Source organism: Mesocricetus auratus, unplaced genomic scaffold (assembly GCF_017639785.1).
Source record: "Mesocricetus auratus isolate SY011 unplaced genomic scaffold, BCM_Maur_2.0 Super-Scaffold_100011, whole genome shotgun sequence".
Taxonomy (NCBI): Eukaryota; Metazoa; Chordata; class Mammalia; order Rodentia; family Cricetidae; genus Mesocricetus; species Mesocricetus auratus.
In genome coordinates this window covers 32,012,236-32,033,679 of record NW_024429195.1, presented here as the reverse complement: position 1 = coordinate 32,033,679, position 21,444 = coordinate 32,012,236, and the positions used below count along the sequence as shown (strand labels likewise).

The 21,444-nt window shown below is 38.2% G+C and overlaps 1 protein-coding gene across 12 annotated transcripts in view; it reads right to left on the bottom strand.

The window, feature by feature from the left end:
- The window catches only part of LOC101823368 (EGF-like and EMI domain-containing protein 1), a 648,492-nt gene that overhangs the window by 241,604 nt on the left and 385,444 nt on the right, over positions 1-21,444 (bottom strand). For all 12 annotated transcript variants that reach the window (XR_005880408.1, XM_040754542.1, XM_040754540.1 and 9 more), the window contains one exon: positions 12,967-13,089. Coding sequence is in view for 11 of the 12 variants with exons in the window: in XM_040754542.1 (XP_040610476.1) it covers positions 12,967-13,089 (123 nt within the window). In the remaining variant the exon portion in view is untranslated. The remainder of the gene's footprint in view (positions 1-12,966; positions 13,090-21,444) is intronic.

Sequence of the window (21,444 nt, the reverse complement as noted above, 5' to 3'; positions counted from 1 at the left end):
AAAAATATTTAAATCTACAAGGACAGAAAAAAGACTTTCTGTCAAATTCTTATTTAGTGTTTGTGTTCTTAGTTCTTCAAGAGTTCAAAAGTCCCTTTTGTTCAGCTTGTTGGAACTAGCAAACCTTAAAACACTATGATGGTTTGAAATAAAATGGTCTCCAGAAGGAGTGATACTATTAGGAGGTATGGTTTTGTTGGAGGAAGTGTGTCACTGTGGAGGTGCGTTTTGAGGTCTAATATGATCAAGTCATGTCCAAAGAGACAGACTACTTCCTGCAAGTCAAGATGTAGGACTCTCAGCTACTTCTCCAGCACCATGTCTGCCTATATGCTACCATATCATACCATGATGATAATGGGCTAAAGTTGTGGTTAAATGTTTTTCCTTTATAAAAGTTGCTATAGGCATGTTGTCTCTTCACAGCAGTAGAAGCCTTATCTAAGGCAAGCACAGAGGCCTGAACTTAGTTATAGCACAGGCTACCGACCCATAATGTGTCCCTTTCAATGAATATTCTTGCTTCTTGCTTTTCCCTTGTATTCTACACAGACAGAAGAACTTGTGGCATCTCAATTCTTTTCTTCTCCATCTCAACTCTGAACGGGGCCACAAGAACTCAGTGCCAAGCAGAGGCCATCCAAAGCTAACATCTCTCCCCTTTTCAGGTGTGTTCCAAGCCAGCAAGAGCCTTCCACATTAAGTAGTGACTCTCACATTACCAGGTGGGTTATTCTCAGTACATTAGCAAGAGATTTTTGAAGAGATCAATTACTTTCCTTAGTGTGTAACTCAGATTAAAGATAGCACCATACTCGGACTACAGCAATTAATCTACATTCCATTACCCTCAGTACTTTGGTAAACAATCACAGAAGCCTTTACTTTGGTACAGTGCCAGAGGCCTACCGCTCCCTGTGTGAAAATCAGAACAATATTCTTCAAAAATTCTCCAGTCTCTTGACTCATCTTGGAGCTTTGTATCAGCCAAGTTCTCTAACACACTGTAAGTATTAGCTGAAACTGGGGTCTACAGTATTGAAATGATCCTTTTGAATATTGGGAGAAAACTACAGTGTTGTGGGAGTTTTACTCCTTTTACTCTTTAGGCTTTTGGAGGGGGGCGCCACCCAGCAGCTAGATAAATCACACATGGAGGCTTTTTCTTAGTAATAAATACCTAGTTTTAGCTTGACTTGTTTCTAGCCAGATTTTCTTACCTTAAATTAATCCATCTACCTTTTCCCTCTGGGCTTTTCTGTTTCTTCTGTGTCCCTTTTCTTTCCTTCTTGCTCTTTCCTTTTTACTTTGTGCCTTGCTGTGTAGCTGGGTGGCCGGTCTCTGGTCTCCTTCCCTTGCTCTCTTGTTGCTCTCTACTTGTACTGTCTGCTTGGCAGCCCCACCTTCCCTTGCTCCTGCCTCACTATTGGCTGTTTAGCCTTTTATTAGGACCAGCAGGTGTTTCAGTCAAGCAAAGAATCACAGCTTAAGTTATTTAAATGCAGCATAAACAAAAGTCTCCCAAATTAAAATAATATTCTTCCACACTGCAGAATGATTTAAAATGGGGGGAGACTAGAAGGAGATAAAGAGAGTCTTAATTTTCACAGCAAAGCTTTAGTTTTGAGTTTTCCGGTGTTCTAGTCTGAAAGACATGGATATGAAAGAATGCCCTCAGAATTTTGACAGACTGCCTTGCCTGTTGCACTGGAGTTTTGTTGTTAAAAACCCAGGTGTCTTTTGTTGTCCATCAAAAGCAAGTGAGACAGCAAGCCACATGGTAACAGGTGAATTTCTAAAAGGGCTTCATTAAGGAAAGGGACAGAGGACACTCAGTCCCTGGACTCTAATTGGTGCCCGTTCTGTTCTTTGCAGCTCGTTTTGATTCAGCATTGGGTGATCTCGTTCTGCTCTAAAGCCCCATGGTACTTCACTTTTCCCTACCTCGTACTTACTCTGCTCTCTTACAGCTGTTTGTGTACACCTCTTACATTGTGTACATCTCTTTTATTGAACTGGAAGTTCCTTGGAGAGGGAAAATTACTACTGGATATATTTTTTTAGCCTTCAACAACAAATATTATAGAAGTAAATACAAGAAAAGAGAACAACAAACACACATTTTCTTGAGCATCTATTATGTACTAAGAAAATGCTGCATAAGTATTTTGAGAAGGTTCAAGAGTGTATGTTATCTGCCTGAATTTTGAATTAATTATAACCAAAAATAACTATGTAGAGAAAAATGGTCAGCTCTGGTTTTGTCAAACTTGGACTTGGGAGTAGAATTTATGGATGACAAAAATGACTGGACTCCTTGACAAACCTCCTGCATGGCCACAGGTGCAGCTGGACAATCTCAGACTTCCCCCATGTGAAGTTGGTTCTGCCAAGAGTACACATAACAGAAGAGTCAACAGCAGCTGCCCATTTCTTCTAGTATTCACAAATCCAATTTGCAGATTCCATAGAAGAGACAAAAGGTGAGCCAAACCTCAGGGCCTACTTTCTTTCCACAAACCTGTACTTGAGGTCATGTATTCCTCTCCTAGGAAGAAGGGGACTGAGTGTGAGTGGGGAAGCAGGGAGAGATCAGGATTGTTCTACTCATAGGTATCTCACAGGCAGCAGAAAAGTTTTCCCCACTGTCACAGTGATTCTTCCAGTGTGCCTTTTGATCCCTCAGACTCTGCCATGCCAAGTTTTTGTATGGTTTCACAGACGATGAAATCTAAACTATACTGAGTGAGTGACCATCCCTAAATTTCACAGCTATTAATTGTTGAGGAAATAAATACATTAGTTCTTGTTCTTTGTTTGACATCATGCACACTACAAATGGCAGACATATTTAGGCCATGAATGAGTGAATAAATGAATACATGCATGCATAAAAATGAGAGGAGTAAAATATGAAATCTTCGTGTAAGTGTGTAACTCTAATAAAACTAAAACAATTTTAATGTAAAGCATTCTGTTATTTTGAATACATCAACAATTTTCAAGAAATGAAAACCTTTTCCTATGCTGTGTAGCACCAGCAAAGGAGTAAGTCTTCCTGCATAAAGGACTAAGAGACACAACATATGATAATAAGTGAATCCTTTATAATAAATATGTATATATCAATAACTGTCAGAATGTGACAAAAATCTAATCACTTCTTTTAAGTTGAGATGTGCTGAGAAGAGATTGTTTCAAAAATAAAAATCACCGTAGAGAAGGATTCTGAGCATAGCTTTCTGAACTAAAAATATAAAGTCAGGGGCTTATGCTTCTACAAACCACAGTGTACATCACACATGGGAAGACTTTCCTAAAGACAGGCTGTTATATAGGTGTCCGTATCCTTGGGGAACCCTAGTACTGAGCACACTAGTCTTCCAGTGAATGTCTATAGATCAGAGGATGTATCAATTGAGAGGAATGGCAAATAGGGAATGGGGATTTTGTTCCCCATTTCTACAAATCAATGTCCTGGAACTTAGTGAAAGTCATTGATTTAGTCTATGAATTAGTTTTCCTTCTTTATAGCTCAGGATCCCAGGGCACCACACCACTGTAGTGTTATCATTTTGAGGAACACTCTGCCTATCCACACTGCCTGACAGACACTGGACAGCAAAAACAGATGCTGTGTTGTTGCTGTCACCTAGCACCCATCCAACACTCAACATATAGCCATGGATTTCCCTTTAGCTTTAGCAGATCTGATAGCAGAAAATATTTGCTTGTGTGTCTATTTATTTATTTATTTTTTATTTTTTCAAAACAGGGTTTCTCTCTAGCTTTGGAGCCTGTCCTAGAATTCACTCTGTAGACTGGGTTGGCCTTGAACTCACAGAGAACTGCCTGTTTCTGCCTCTTGTGTACTGGGATTAAAGGCATGTGCCAAGACTGAAAATATTTAAATTAAAACCTTCTGGTAGCCAAATGGTTCAGCTAGTCACACTATAAAATGATAGCCTCTGCAGGGGTAAAATGGGCACATAAGACAAAAAATGGCATATTGACTTGGCATTTGTACAAATGTTTGACTGTGTGTTGTTTTTATTTAATTAATTTAGTTAGTTTACATCCCAACTACAGCTTCTCCTCCCTTTTCTCTTCCCATTCCCTCTCCCCACCTCCCCTTTGCCCCCTCAATCCATCCCTCCTCTGTTTCTGCTGATAAAGGGGCAGACCTCCAATGGGTATCAATAAAGCATGGCATATCAAGTTGACATAATACTAAGTACCTCCCTTTGTATTTATGCTGGGCAAGGCAATCCTGTACGAGAAATAGATTCTCAGGAGGCAGCCAAAGAGTTAGGGACACCCAGTGCTCCTATTGATAGGAGTCCCACAAATAGACCACACTACACATCTGTCACATATGGAGAGGGACTAGATCAGTCCATGACTGCATAAGTTTTATTTATTCAATGAACACTCTTGTGATGTTACTCTGTGTCAGGCACTCCACATTGGAGATTAAAGTTAGTAAGGTCCAGTCCTTACCTATATTAACATATGTAATTTTCATACTCTGTAAGAAGTTCTATACTATAGGCACATCCAACCTCTGCAGCAAATGGAGTGTTAATAATGACTAGAAATAAGATCCAATTGATAAAGACTGCCTACCAGGAGTGTAGATGTTGGAATAAAGTTCTGAATAGAGAATGACTATGGGAGAGTAGAAGGAAATGATTCATGTATGAAAGGGGGCACACATAAAAAGGAACCTTCAGATTCTAGAAAAACAAGACTTCTATAAAATATGATGCAGAAAATGAAAAGGGAGAGCATTAGGATATGCAGTCTCAGAAGATGTTGAACAATCTCATTCCCTATTGCCAGCAGATGCCAGCAATACCCTGTCCTCCTGTTTGTAAAGATAATTAGTACCTTAGACATTCTCAAGCGTCTATAGCACAAGTGAAAAACATGAATGACAACTTAAAGTCTTTGAAGAAGTTATGAGACGATGGAAAGATCTCCCATGCCAATGGATCCATAGGATTAACATACTAAAACAGAAATCCTACCAAAAGCAATCTAGAGATTCAACACAATCCCCATCAAAATCCCAACACAATTACTTAAAGACCTTGAAGAAACCAATACCCAACTTCATAAAGAAAAATAAAAACCCCAGGCTAGCTAAAACATTCCTGTAAAATAAAAGAACTATTGACTTCTGAAGTTACCACCATCCCTGATCTCAAGCTCTGCTGCAGAGCTATAGTAATGAAAACCACATGTTACAGGCATAAAAACAGACAGTTGGATAAACAGAATCAAATTGAAGACCCAGATGTTAAAGCCACACACCTATGGACACCTGATTTTTAGTAAAGAAGCCAGAAATATACAACAGAAAAAAGCATCTTCCACAAATGGTACTGGTCTAACTGGATATCAGCATATAGAAGAATACAAATATTTATCCATATCTATCACCATAAACAAAACTCAAATCCAACTGGATCAAAGAACTCAAAATAAAATCAGATACACTGAACCTGATAGAAGGGAAACTGTAGAATAGTCTTGAACATATTGGCATAGGAAACAACTCACTGGACAGAGCATCTCTTGGGCAGGCATTAAGATAGTTAATAAATTGGACATCATGAAACTTAAAAGGTTCTGTAAGACAAAGGACACTGTCAATAGGAGAAAACAGCAGCCTATGGAATGGGAAAATATCTTCACCAATGCCCACATCTGACAGAGGGTTAATATAAAAATATATATAAAGAACTCAAGAAACTTGACATCAACAAACCAAACAATACAATTTAAAAATGACACATAGATCTAAACAGGGAATTCTCAATAGAAGAATCTCAAATGGCAGAGAAACAAAGAAATGTTCAACATCTTTAGCTATCAGAGAAATGTAAATAACAACTCTGAGATTCTATCTTAAAGTCAGAATGGCTATGATAAAAAAACACAAGTGACAGTTTGTCCTGGCAAGTATGTGGAGCAAGAGAAACACTCCTCCATTGATGGTGAGAAAGAAAACTTGAACAGCCACTTCAGAAAGTGATATGGCAGTTCCTCAGAAAACTGGGAATGAGCCCACCTCAAGAACCAGCTATACCAACCTTGGGTATGTACCCAAATGACACTCCATCCTACCACAAGGACACTTGTCCAGTTATTTTCATAGCAATTTTACTTATAATAGCCAGAAACTGGAAACAACCTAGTTTTCCTTCAACTGAGGAATGGATAAAGAAAATGCTATAAATTTACACAATGGAGTATTACTCATCAGTTAGAAAAAGATCATGAAATTTTCAAGCAAATGTATGGAACTAGAAAAACAAACCACCCTGAATGAGGTGACCCAGACCCACAAAGACAAACACAGTATTTATTCACTTATTATTGGATATTAGCTATAAGGTAAAGGATACTCATGATACAATCTACAGACCCAGAGAGGATAAGTAATAAGGGGGTCTCCAAGGGAACACATGAAACTCACTAGAAAGGATAAATAGAATAGATATTTTGGGTAGACTGGGATACGTGGGGATGGGAACATGAGGGACTATGTGGGGAGGGGAGGATGGAGGGAGAGGACTAGGAGACATAATTGGAATTGGGGGACATTTCAGGGCACAAGCTAGGAACTTAGTGTAATGGCAACTCCCAGAAATCTACGAGGGTGAACCTAGCAAAGACCCATAGAGGGATGAGGAGTCTAACGAGCCCATTTCCTGTAATCAGGCAAGATTTCCAGTGAAGGGACTGGGACACAAGCCAGCCACAAAACCTCAGACCTACAATTTGTCCTGCCTGCAAGATGTGTGAGGGTAAAGGTGGTGTAAAAGTTGTGGGAGTGGGCAACCAATGACTGGTCCAGTTTGAGATGCACACCACAAGAGGGGACCCACTCCTGGAACTGACTGGAGGGACAGTAACCAGAGGCTGAATAACTCAGAGACCTAAGATAGAAACAAACATGCCTGAAAAAAAGTCAATGTAATGAAACCTAATGATATTCTGCTATACTCATAGATGGAAGCCTAGCTTAGCCATCATCAGAGAGGCTTCATTCAGCAACTGATAGAAAAAGATGCAAAAACTCCCAGCTAAACATTACTTAGAGCTTGGGGAATACTGTGGAAGAGGGAAAGGAAGGATTGTAGGACCAGAGGGTTTAAAGACACCATAAGTGAACCCACAGAATCGACTACTTGAACTCAAAGGGGCTCATACAAAATGAACTGAGAATCAGGAATCCTTCATGGGTCTGCCCTAGACCCTCTGTGCATATGTTACAGTTGCTACATAGCTTGGTCTTCTTGTGGGATTCCTAACAGTGGGAACAGGGTCTGTCTCTGACTCTGCTGCCTGCCTTTTGTTCCCTTTTCCTCCTAATGGGTTGCTTCATCCAACCTTAATAGGAGAGGAGGAGGTGCCTAAGCATATTGCAAATTGATATGCCATGTTTGGTTGATGTCCTTTGGAGGTCTGCCAGGTTCTCAACTGTTTCTGGCAGTGGTTCTCAGCCGGTGGGTTGCAATCTCTGTGGCACTTTCACAGGGGTCTCAGATATGGGTGAGCACCTCATCCAAGTGTTAGAAAACTGAACCAAGTAACAAAGATAAATGCACTTATCTGAAAGGTGAATACATTTGCTTACCTGAATATTTAGAAATAGTATAGCCCAGAGGAATAAATAAGAGAAGGAAATGTGTATGTCTTTTCAGTAGGTTTTCAAGTATATGTGCATATTAATAGCCCACAGAATCCAACGACAGGCAGGTGTTCTGTTATCTTCTCATATAATCTATACCTGCAAGAAACTAAGCACTGTACTATGAATCAGAAAATTGGCCTGATGCTCACATTTCTTTTTTCTTAATAAGCAGTGCCAATGCAGTGTGTTCCTTCACAAGATTTTTCTACAGGGACCACGAGATGCCTGAGAGCATAAAGACACTTACTATGCAAGCATCATGACAGGAGTTGGATCCTTGGAGACCATACAACAGTAGAAGGAGAGAACCAACTCCATAAGGTATACTCTAACCTTCACATGCCTGTCAGAGTGTGAACATACTCAAACTCATCCACACTCACCCCACTCACCCACACTCACACACCCACAACCAAACACACACTCACTAATACCCACACCCACTCACTCTCTCTCTTACACACACACACACGCAGAGAGAGAGAGAGAGAGAGAGAGAGAGAGAGAGAGGAGAGAGAGAGAGAGAGAGAGAGAGAGAGAGAGAGAGAGAGAGAGAGAAATACTGACAAAGCCGTTTACAAATGCTTCAGTCTCACTGAGGGTACTCTCTAGATTTGTTACAACGAATGTAGTTTTAAAATAAGACAATAAATATCCACTATAATGCTGTTTTATATTTTGAAAGTAACTTAAATAAGTTAAATAGGCAATGGTCTTAAATGACCACTCAATTCTATGACTGTAGCATCCCATACAAGGTTCTTTGAAACCAACAGACCTTTTATCTAGACCAGCCAGTCAAAAAACTCCAGTGACCCATTAGTCACTCACTTACAGTGACTTTAAACTGGATTGAACTTCCATATCTGTTCTCTCACTTTTTTCATTTCTTGAATTTTTATTTTTATTAGTTAAGAATTAATTTTATATTCCAGACCACAGTCTCTCCTCACTCCTCCCTTCTCACTCCCTCCACTCAATGCACCCTTTCTCAGTATTCACTCATAAAGAGGCAGGCCTTCCATGGGCATCAGCAAAGCATGGCATATCAAGCTTCCATAACATCAAATACCTCTCCTGTATTCAGGCTGGGCAAGGCAATTCAGCATAAGGAATATATTCCCAAGAGCCAGCCAAAGCACTAGGGATGACCTTGCTCCCATTGTCAGGAGTCCCACAAATATACCAGGCTAGACAATTGCCAATTATATGCAGAAGGCCTAGGTTAGTCCCATGAGACTACCTGGTTATAACTTTGAATGCATGGGCAGAGGAGACAACTTCCTAAATAGAACAGCAGTAGCACAGATAATAAGATTAACAATTAATAAATTAGACCTCATGAAACTGAAAAACTTCTATAAGACAAAAGACACTGTCAATAGGACAAGACAGCAGCCTACAGAATGGGAAAAGTTGTTCACCAACCCCCATATGACAGAGGGCTGATCCCTAAAATATTAAAGAACTTGAGAAACTAGACATAAAAAACTATATAATCCAGTTTAAAAAACTGGGTACAACCTTAACAGAGAATTCTCAACATAACAATCCCAAATGGCAGAGAAACAAAGAATGTGGACATCCCTAACCATCAGGGAAATGGAAATCAATATGACCATGAGATTCCATCTTATACCAGTCAGAACGGCTAAGATCAAAAACACAAGGACAGCTCACGCTGGAGAGGATGTAGAGTAAGGAGAACACTCCTCCATTGATGGTGGGATTGAAAACTTATACAGCCATTTTGAAAAGCAATATTGCAGTTTTCCAGAAAATATGTAATTGATCCAGCTATATTACTCCTAGGCATATAACCAAAGGATACTCAATCACACTACAAGGTCACTTGCTCAGCTATGTTCATAGCAGCTATAGTGATAATAGCCAGAACCTAAAAGCAACCCAAATGCCCCTCAACAGAAGAAAGAATAAAAATATGTAGTTCATTTACACAATGGAGTATTACTTATGTGTTAAAAATAATGACAACAGGAAACTTGAAGGCAAATGAATGCAACTGGAAAAAATATCATCCTGAGTGAGGTAACCCAGACCTAGAAAGACAAGCATGACATGTACTCACTCATAAGTGGATATTAGCTGTATTGTAAAGGATAACCATGCTGCAATCCAAAGGACAGAGAAAGACTAGGTAGCAAGGAGAGCTGAGGGGGATGCATGGATCTCCTTGGGAAGGGAAATGGAGGAGATCTCCTAGGTGGACTGGGGCAGATGGGAAAGAGAACTTGAGGGATTGGGTTGGGGGGTAGATGGAGAAGGAGAGCTCTGACAAAGATGATTGGAAGTGGGGTGATTTATGGAGATTGAGTCTGGTAGAAGCCTGATAGAAGGGAATCCTCCACGAGTCTGCAAGGATGGCCCAAGCTAAGATTCCTGGCAGCAATGAGTACACACCCTTAACTGGCCATTCCTTGTGATCAGATTTGTGACTACTCTGTTGTCGTGGGAAAGCCTTCATCCAATGACTGATGGAAGCAGATACAGAGACTAAATATTGGGCTGAGATTGGGAGTCCTGCTGAGGACAGGGAGGGGGGATTGCAGGAGTCAATGGGTGAGGGACATCAGGTGAAAATCTTTTCTTGCTTTTAATTTAATTATTGTGAACCAATTAGTATGTAAAACATGTGGAGGATATGGAATATTGTCTAAGCCAGATTATCTTGGGTCATCTTTTGCCCAATTTATTAATTTCTCTATATGTAACCTATCATCTTTTTTATCAGTTGTTAAGTCCTTTAGAGTTTATAAACAGATCTCTAGGTATCACTAAACAAAAGGTTTAGTATGCTATCAGGTATCATCTGCGGCCTATAGCAAAGACTTCCCCAGATTTTGTGACTTACTTATCTGATATTTTTACCAATGCATTAAAAATGTGTCCTGATTTTTAATTTCCTTTTTCTGTAAATTCAGAATGTCATGGAACTCTTATCATATTTAAACATGGTACACAGGCTGAGTTAAATCAGTGTTTGCAGGCCAGGGTCATGGTCACTCAAGTTTGGCTCCCGAATATATTGTCTCTTACTTCCTTTGAGATGGGAGTTGTGTGTTTGCATCAACATTAAGTATATCAACAAGTTTAAGTCATCACGGGGTCAGCAACTGTGTCAGCAGCGTGGCCATGCCGGCCTAACCTCTGCCAGCCACTTCAGGAAGTGACAACAAAGGATGCCAAGATGAGTGACACTGCAGGTGGAGGCAATCTTTGTGGGAGAGGCGCTTCCTTCCACAGCCCTAGTTTCCTTTCTGGATCCAGGTAAAGAGCAAAGCAGCATTACCCTCTGATGTCCCCATAGAGTCACATCAAATGCACTTAGTCTTGCAAGTTTCTGCAAAGCTTCTACAGTTCAATGCAGCCAGAGAAGACACTTCACTGAATAGTTTAGTGTTTATGAAACAAATTGAGTCGATAGAAGGTGAGTGGATGAAAGTACAGTGTGAAGTATACTGTCTAACCTGCTCTATTAATTAGCCTAATAACTGCTATAGAATGCCTGTACAATTGTTATGTCTAACATCAGCTATTAGTTGGGCTAGGCGTGTGAGATGCTTCTATGATAATGAAACTGATGGTTATAACAGTCTTCTGCAAAAGGACAACACACAGGTTACTGTCTGTCAGGATGGGGAAAGGAGACAACTGGCAACATACAGTGGTACACTCTGTGTTGCCATCAGCGGCCATTCTCTCTCGTTCAACTTGTGGGCTCCTCTGATTTTGAATCCATACTGGAGTACTACTGCTAACCACACTCAAAGTTAGAAATTATCCAAGGAAGTGAAATAATGAATGAATGAATGAATGAATAAGACTCTTCAGCCTTGTGAATTTATACCTTCCCAGAAGGGTCTTCCCTGAGTGAAGCCTATCTCTGAAGATCACAGATTCTCTTGTCCTTGAACATGCCTGACTGTCTATCTTAAATTTCCCAAATGGTAGCATGGCTGAGTCATGGTGGAGGAGACTGAAAATTTGAACCTGTGCTGTGAGCCAAGTCAACTATACCTACCAAACCCCTTACCTCAGTTCAGGGCACCTTCACCAGGAATATCTTTATTTTAATTCTCTTTACCACTTGCACAAGTCTCACTGTGAACACTGTCTGGGGAGGCAGGGAGTGAGAATTCCTAGAATCTATGTCCACAACACAGCTAAACTACTTTCCTACTTATCATGCTCTTAAACAGCCAAACCAACAGACAATGATGCCTGAATTTATAAAATTATAGTGAAATGAATAGGGAAAAGCCAGAAAAGACAATGGTCAGCAGCACGCATGATCCTCCCAGGCCAGAGGCCATGTTCAGTGCTCTGTGTGGGAAGTTCTCTCTTCCCACTTCACCTTCCCAAGTAAACTGAATGCAAGCACAGTGCTTGGTTGTCCTGAGCCTAGGCTGTATCATCCTGCATGTTAAGTGTTTTGAATGTATTGTCTTATTTAGGTCTCAAAGCAACTTTGCTGGTGGTTTTAGGAGATAACGTTATTCTAAATTTTATACATGGCAATCCCAGAGAGATTAAAGAACTTGCCCAGGGTTACATAATTAGGGGCAGAACTAGGAGAACAGCCCATGTCTCTTTGTTTCCAGTGCATTTAACCCTACTTAAGAATTCCCAAGCACATCGGTTTGTAAGATCTGAGCACACGTTTCCATCTTTTCCTCTATCAATGAGTTCCTTCGGGGAAGAATTTATTTCATCAATTTTAACATCTCTAAGGCATAGGATAATGCCTAATAGAGAACAGGAACTCAATGGCTGTCAAGTAAATAAGATGATGAATTAGAAAAAAATAGAAGATTAAAGGAATTAATTTGAAAACAGTTAAACTCACAGCAAAAGTTCGTTTGATACAAGGATGCTGTCCCCATGTAAGCTTTGTGCACCCCATTTCTGTTTTAGCTACATATGACTCTTTTATGCGAAGCACCATTTTTACTATACAAATGAATAAAATGCTTTTAAAACTGTGCTTCACTCCAGGACTTAAATGATCGAAATCAGAACGTGGCACAAACAGCACCAGCATATAATCATATGCTGCCTATAATAAGCTACTTGAAGTGTTCTAATGGGTTGCAATTTTGTAATCTAGGCACAAGAAGATATGCTTTTGATAATATTATTTAACACAAGTGCTTCAACTAGCTTGAATGGAACACAACTCTGATCTTTGCATTATATAGATGTTCTCTGTTTCCTTATCAGTAGACAGTCTTCACTGGTACCTTCACATCCTTTGCCATCTTCCTCCAGCTTTTGGCCAGCTTGACATCTGCAGTAATAACTGCCAATCGTATTGCAGCATTGGTCATGACAGCCACCATTGTCAACAGCACATTCGTTTATATCTGCAATTGGATAGTTGTAGAGAATCAGTCTCTTCGAAGTAAACACACATGAAAAAACTACAATGCCTCCTAAAATCTGTCCAACAATCTGACATTCCTTCTTCCAGATTTAAAGGAGAAAAGGAAATAACATCTTGTTTTATTTTATTTATTTTGTGTCTGTGTTCATGTGCATATGTGTATGAGTATGTATGTGATTGTAAGCATGCACACAGAATAACATGCACATGGAGCTCAGAGGGCAATCCCAGGTGTCCTCACCTGCGATGGATTCATTTGGGTGTATGCTATGATTCTTGGCCTGTGAGTTTATGAGACCTCCCTTATCTGTCACATCTTGACACAGAAGCCCCAGGATTGCAGCTGTGCAGTTGTGCCCAGTTGTGCATGGGTATTAAACCTCAGGTTCTCAAGCTTGTGCAACAAGAGCTTTACCTAGTGAGTTATATCCCCTGTCCCAGCATCTCATTTAATTAGAGCTAACGTGCTCTAGAGAAATAGTCAAGTCCTAATCTTTCATATCTGAAGCAGTACCTTTAAATAATTAAATAAAGAGTTTTTAGTTCAGTAAATTTGGAGAATTCGTAGGACAGATAAAGAAATTTCCTACCACTCAGCAATTCAAGATGAGATCCAGAACATGAAGAGAAATTGCAGTAGTGTTCTGTAGTATCCAGCAGGGGTTGGGAATTAAACAGAGCCATGGTTTGGTTGTGCCTACTTCTAAACTCAAGGCTAAAAGTCATCTTTAGTTATAAAACTCAAATCTATGCATTCTTCCCATCCAGCTAACACCTAAGACACATTCCAACCTGGTTTTAGATTTGATAGTGGCCTGCCAGGTAACTTTATTACACTTCTGTTCTATTAAGCATGCTCAGTATATGCAGACGAGTTATCTTGACAGATTCTTGCTCAGTAAGAGAAATGTGTTAGGAGGGAGCAGGTGTGGGAGGGAGAGTATAAGGGAGAGGGTAAGTAAGGGTGGGAGATCTGGGGGAAGAAAGAGAGGAGAAAATGGGGAGACTGACCAGTGAGGAGCAGCAGAAGCCAAGTGGAAACAGATGGAAGGGCTGTGTGTCCAATCTGAGTGACTACAAGAGCATGGTGTAAGTGGTATTTCAGGAACGAGGAGGCAATAGGCAGAGTGACCTACAGGGAATCTTGATTGGACTTTACTTAACTGCATCCAGCCTGGATATACTACCTTGGAAACTCCCATTTCTCGTTTTTAAACTATTCAATGAACTGTGTTATACATACTGAAAAGAATCCAACCCTCAAGTATATGCTTTGGTTTTGTAAAAATGAAGTGTACAAGTGCGTTTTTTAAATTGTGTGGATTCAAGCTGAGGGTCTGTGTGTGCCAGGCTGTGCTCTCGTGCTGAGTCCAACCACAGACTAGCAGCACAAGCTTCCAGCGAGGACCAAGAAGCACTCTGTGTAGCTGAAGGTCCTTTGACCTTGAGACACCAAAGATCAGCTTTGCTTGTTTGTAATGTGTCCAGACAAACTTGGAGTGTGAGTTTTGCGTGTTTTTTCCTGCCATCTTTCATTACTCATCCATTTACAGACACATCCATGTGCTGCATGAACTTGTAGCTCATGGCTTATTGCCCCTATATAACACTATATTCTATGGATTTATCAGAATGTTTATTTATCCATTTTGCAGATGAAGCACAATTGGCCATTTAGGTGGTTTTGATGACTGTGAAGAGTGTTGACATGAATGTTTCTATACAAGCAAGTCTTTGATTGATGTACACATGTACTTCAACTGGATGATATATCTCAACTGGAATCACAGGTTCAAACAGTCTGACATGTTCTACTTTCGTAGTTATGACTAAGCCATCTCCCAAAGAGATTAATCTAAATTATACTCCCTCCAGCTGTGTATTGAGGACAAGATGCCACTAATTCCTTATAATATTTGGGATGTCCTGTTTCTGTTTCAGGTCCTCTGGAGAAGATTTTTAATATAGTTGTAACTTAATTTGTATTTTCCTGGTTATTAATTCAGTTAAGTACCTTTTCATGTTATTGGCCATTTGGGTGACATTTGTTTAAACTTTTGTTCAAATGTGTTGTCAATTTGTTTAACTCTTAAAATATTGGTTATTTTACATATTGGTCTAAGAGTATAATCTCAAACAAAAGAGATGTTTGCAATTGGCTGTTTCTGCTCAAACCTTGGAAGGATGATTTTTAACATGCACATCATAGGAGTGGAAATGAATATATATTTCAATCAATCAATCTATGAAGATTCATCTGATCAGATTAATAATATTCTCATTTTGTACATATTTAATTAATAATCAAGTGGAAATTCTTACCACTACTGAATGTACACAGGAAATTATTTGGTTTTCTTACTAATTTGTAAGCTGATAAATGACACTGACTGATTAAGCACCTCTAAAACAAAACTTACCAAGATATTGTGCCCCTGTCATACATTTCTGGATTCAACTAGGACTTTAAAAATTATATTGGTGGTTATATTCATGATATGACTAGTATTTTTTTCCTTTCCCTTCTAGTCTCCTCATGATTTTTGTAACACCAGGTTCTTGTACTCACCTTTCATGGGAACAAAAGCAGGTTAGAACTATTTTTTTTCTGTCACTTGAATAGTTTAGTTTTATTTCTTACTTCAATGTTTGTTTAAGTTCATTTATTATGGCACTTGCAGCATGTGGCTATTTGTGTATTGTATCTCTATATATACACTATGTTGTGTGTGCAATGACTTATGAGCTTAATTTATTTATTACATATAAAATGTTTGATTAAATAGCTAAATGCATTGGGGTAAATTGTATCACTCAAGGAATTATTTTGTTTCATATGAATTTCTGAATATAGTGCTATTAAGTTTTTTACATAATTTTCATGCTTTTAGATACCCAACTTGCCTAATCTGTACTTAGGTCTCCATTCTTGTTCTCAGAAATCATTTTGAAGAAAGAATATTGAGTGATGTGCTTGTGTTCTTATAAATTCTCTTCTTTATTTTTGCTTGGATTATTTCAAATTCCCCTATATCTTTTTTATAATTCATCATCTATCTATCTATCTATCTATCTGTGTATATATTTATATATCTGTCATATGTCTATCATCTTCTATGCCCCCGTCTTAGTCACTGTTCTATTGCTGTGAAAAGATACCATGACCAAGCAACTCTTACAAAAAAAGCATTTAATTGAGAACTTGCTTACAGCTTCAGAGAGTTAGTCCTTTATCATCATAGCAGGGATTGAGGCATCAAGAGCAACACTAGGCCTGGTGTGGGCTTTTGTAACCCTAGAGGCCACTTCCGATGGCACACCTCCAACAAGACCACACCTCCGAATCCTTCCCTGATAGCTTATAACTGGCGACCAGTGTTAGCTTATTCTCATTCAAACCACCTCATCATCCATTCAACATCTCCATCCCAGCTGTTTGTCACTTAACTTGTGTTTTCCAAAACAAAGGTCTAGGTGTTGTATATTTTTCAGCAATGCTCATTTGTTTTCTCAGTTATCTATACTTCTGCATTATGTTCCTTCTTCTCCTTTCTGTGTGTTTCTCTTATTTTCTAAATTCTGTAATTGTCTTTTAATCTTACTTTAAACTATATTTCTGTTCACCTATATATGTGTGGCAATCTACCCCAACAGTAGGTGGGTAAAAGAAAATGTGTTATTTTCTTCCATGTTTCTGGGAATTGACAAGCCCAATTTGGTGGTGCTCCTAAGATAGTCAGTAGAATCAGGTGGCAACTGAACTCATCCTGTATGCTGGGTGTTCGTTCAATGGATGGAGGTTCTGGAACTTCTGGAGAAAGAGAAACAGGTTGTGGATGAGGAGAAGGAGGAGAACCATCAGAAGGGAGAGGAGAAGAAACAGGAGAAGGAGGAGGAAGAGCAAGTGAGGAAGCAAAGGAATTCATTCTTTTATAGAACAGTTTCATGTGTGACATAAGGGAGAAAGAAACCATGCCAGCTTCTGAATACAGCGTTTTCACTGGTATATATGGGGCAAGGCACAAGTCTCCTAAAGCTAAAGTACTGCCTATGCCTCACAGTTTTCAGTTTGTATTTTAGTTATTATTCAACTCAAAATTCTTCCTTATATAAATGAACGTTTCTTCTTTAAATTATTTTAAATTATACTTAAGGGTCTTTCTTCAAAATCAACGAGGAGTTTGACATGTCTTGTTATGAAATGTTATATCAATTTCATGGTGGAGACAGTATATATTCAACAAAATATCAGTTCTTCAAAATTTGTTAAATTGTTTTATAGGCTAACACTTGCTGGATATTGGTTTTAAAGTATATGTATACATTTCAAATATGTATAAACATGTATATTTATTTAGTTTGAGTTTTCTACATAGGCTTTTCATATTTTTACATCTTCGAGGATTTTCTTAATCAGATTTTGTTGGTCCTTTTACGATTGAAAGTTTTGTTTCATACAGTTTGAAGCTTTATTAACATTGTCACATTTTCCTAGCACATATGACCCTCTGTTATAAAGCGTGACTTTTTAGATCTAGCATCTCTCATTAAAGTTGACTTTTTGTGACATTGTTACCTGTATCAATTTCCTTTTGGTTACCATTTGCATGAATTTCATTTTCTAAAGTCTGTTTTACCACTTCATTATTCACACATTTATTATTCACACATTTGAGAATTTCTCAATGTGTAATTTGAACATATTCTAGTTCTTTCCAAACATAAACATATTCTAGATACCCACCATCTTACTTTTTTAACTATAGGATGACACTCAGTAACTGACCTATGACTACTGACATCCTTTTACTAAATTGACAATTTCCAATTTTATATAAATTTGAGATATATTATGCTATAATTTTTATCCATAAACACTTTCCTTTAAATTTATGATTTTAGTTTGTCATTTTCCCGCTTTTGTCAACTGTCTATTGTATATTAATTTATTAAATTTAGTGGTAACTCTAGACACCACAGCATTAACTATTAGATGGTAATATAAATTAGTGTTTAGCAACTTCTAGAAACTATTGTCACTGGAGTTCCTTTGGCTCTGTTAGGCTTGGAATTTTTGAATGATTGTCATCACTATGGTGGTTTCAGATTTTAGATTATGTCTACCTTATATGTGAACATTAACCTAGGTTCATCCTTATATTCACTCTTTCTGGGACTAATCATTTCTTCCTCCATTCGTCTTCCTAGTTACAATGTTGTCATTTTGAAAATGATCAGAATGTGTATTTTCATATTTACAATTTGGCAGGAATTTTCTTATGCTTTGTTTTGGAAATATGTTACCTGAATATTTAAGAGTTTTATATTTGTAAGAAAATTGCGAAGTTAAAAGTTACCCTGCAGTCTACATGGCTTACATCCCACGATTAGACACATCTTAGGTTAGTTAGGTACATTTATTTAATTAACCAGTGGGCATCAATAGACCATGGTTACATAGTCACACTTTATTGTCATTTCATGTTTTAAAAAAATACCCCTCTTCTGCCTCAGGATTCCCTCCATAACATCACACTGAATTTAGGTACTGTGTCTTCTTAAGCCTCAAACTGTCTTTAGTTCTGCTGTCCTTGAGGTTTTTGAGAAAAACCAATTAGATGTTGTGTAGTGTAGTGTTTTGCTATGATTTGCATGATGCCTTTCTTGTTTCAGGCTGGGAATCGTGTTTTTTGAAGAGGACTCAGCTTTGTTGGTGATGACCTTGATCTGTTGGCTGATTTAGGAATTGCAAGTTTCCTCATTTTGCAGTAACAAGGCTGCCTGAACCTTTCATACTCTTTGGAACAAAGGCATCATACAGAGCTATACAATATGAGTGGACAGCCAAACCTAGTCACCTAAAACCGCATTCCTCTGCAACTGCTCCTCACCAGGGACCATTTACTCTATGCCAAATTTTAAAGAGTCTTCTCAGTGGAAGATCTCTAGGTTGACCATGGGCTTCTTCAAGCTTTTCCTATGCCATTCCATCATCATTGTTGAAAATAATGTTGCTGGTTTTCTCTGTTGGAAAGAATGATTCTAGATTTCCATGCATCCACTGAGCAACCTGCTGGCTCCTGATGTTTGTTTGCTTCCTTGTCATTTCCTCCCACCAAGTTTTAAGTGCATCTAATTGTGTACTTACGCTTTGGTTTTACTTTTGCAGGAACAGTTCCTAACTTCACCTGTCCAGATCTGGCATTTCCCTCACCTTCTGCAGCCTCTCCTATCGCTTCCATAAGCGTAGTCATGAGACCTACCATCTACAAATGATTTGTCTCAGGATGCTCTCTCTTTTATTTTGTTTTATAAGCATATATTCTTGTACTTGGCTTTGGAGCAGATGCTCCTGTTCTGCTACTGCTTTCCATTCTCTCTTCTAATCTGAAAGACTTGACATCATGCCCTCATAGATCCCCAGAGTTGCCCCAGGGGAGCCTGGGTGGACATCCAAGGCTGAGGGAAGATGTCCCAGCATATCAACTCCAAACCCAGGACTGAAAAATCCTTAAACTGCTTTGCACAGTGGGCGGCCCTCGACTTAACATCTCTGTGAATAAAATGATTGGTTAAAATGATTGCTTAAAATCTCTCCTATTAGACTGCCACAGCTGATTTCAGGGAAGTCAAATGCAAGGCCCTTTAATCACAAGGAATATGAAGAAGTACACCTTTGAAAGATAATTTCCAAAACCTCTTAATAACTTTAAGATACTCACAAAATATGGTGAGTGGTGATCCCCTTCAATGTCGTAATCCTTATTATACTACCAATAAACATAAAACCAAATCTGACCCTACACTTTCAGTTGGTTCACAAACTATTAATATTAGATTACAATTTAGTAAAAAATAAAAAGGAAATTAGAGGTTCTATTGGTTAAAATCATTAGTATATAAAAATAACACAAAAGAACTAAATGCCTTTTTTGTTTAGGAGAAATTTTAGCAGCCCACCAAACATCTAAATATATTATAAAATATATTTTATATTTTTAGAGTTTAGAGAAAACCCCAGAAAAAAAGTATATGTGGAAAATCCAATTTTTTTATTTCAGGAGATGGAGAGATGGCTCAGTGGTTACAATTATTTCATACTTTTACAGAGGACCCAAGTTCTGTTACCAGAATCTACGTTGGACAGCACACAACCAAATATAACTCTGGCTCCAAGGTGCACTGTCTTCTGGACATCACACATCTGTAATCATACATGCACATACCCACATAGGTAGGTATATACATACATACATACATACATACATACATACATACATACATACATGATTTAAAACTATAAATAAACTTATCTTTAAAATATTTATGTTTGTGGTGCTGGTTTTGAGTCCCAAGTCATATATATGTTGATAAAATGAGGTATACCCCCATACTTCTTATAACTTTAAAATCTCACGTACAGAGTAATCAAACTTCAAAAACAAAGATGAAATAAAAAATATTGTAGCATATTAAGTCAGAGGTTCTTTCTTCCCAGCAATTTAGTCAGTTCCAAGAATATCCCTGTGTTATTCTTAGAATATAGAATCATTACACACATAGTGTATTTTATAATTTTAATTACAGAAAAGGAAAAATGTAAATGTTCTCAAGAGTAAATATTAAAAATTCAACTACTCTACACCAAATATGCCTAATCCAGTCATTTACAAGCAATTTTCCAAAGCATCTTCATCTGCATCTGCACACATCTCTTCACTGTAAGAATATGTATACTTACATGTGTTCAATACATTTATCCATGGATCTATAGACCATGCTCTGGAAGGAGAGTGTATCTATTTACATATGTTACCTGGATACAGTACACATATTCAAGGCTCTATAAATCATTCTCTAGAAGAATGGTGTATATTTTTACATATGTTATAGTACATGTATCCATGGATCTATTAAGCATGCCCTGGAAGATGGATGTACATATTTACATATGTTACATGGATACAGTACATGTATCCATGGGCCTATGAACCATGCTCTTGAAGAAGAGTGTGTGTATTTTCATATGTTACAGTACACATACCCATGGATCTATTAACCATGCTCTCAAAGAATAGGAGATAACAAGGTTAAATGTTCTCGATAATTGGTTTTGAATGAAATGACTGTGGACAGTTTTGTTTTATGGGTATGCATTTTTCTATTTCTCAACTTACCTTTAGTAAAATATGAGGGAAACATTAAAAAGAAAGTACTTTATAAAGCTACCATGAGGATAAGATTATATGAAATGTTCAAAATACTTAGTGTGTTTTGTGATATAGAATAAGCTCTATAGATAGTGGTCATTACTGTTATAAGAACAATACTGGTA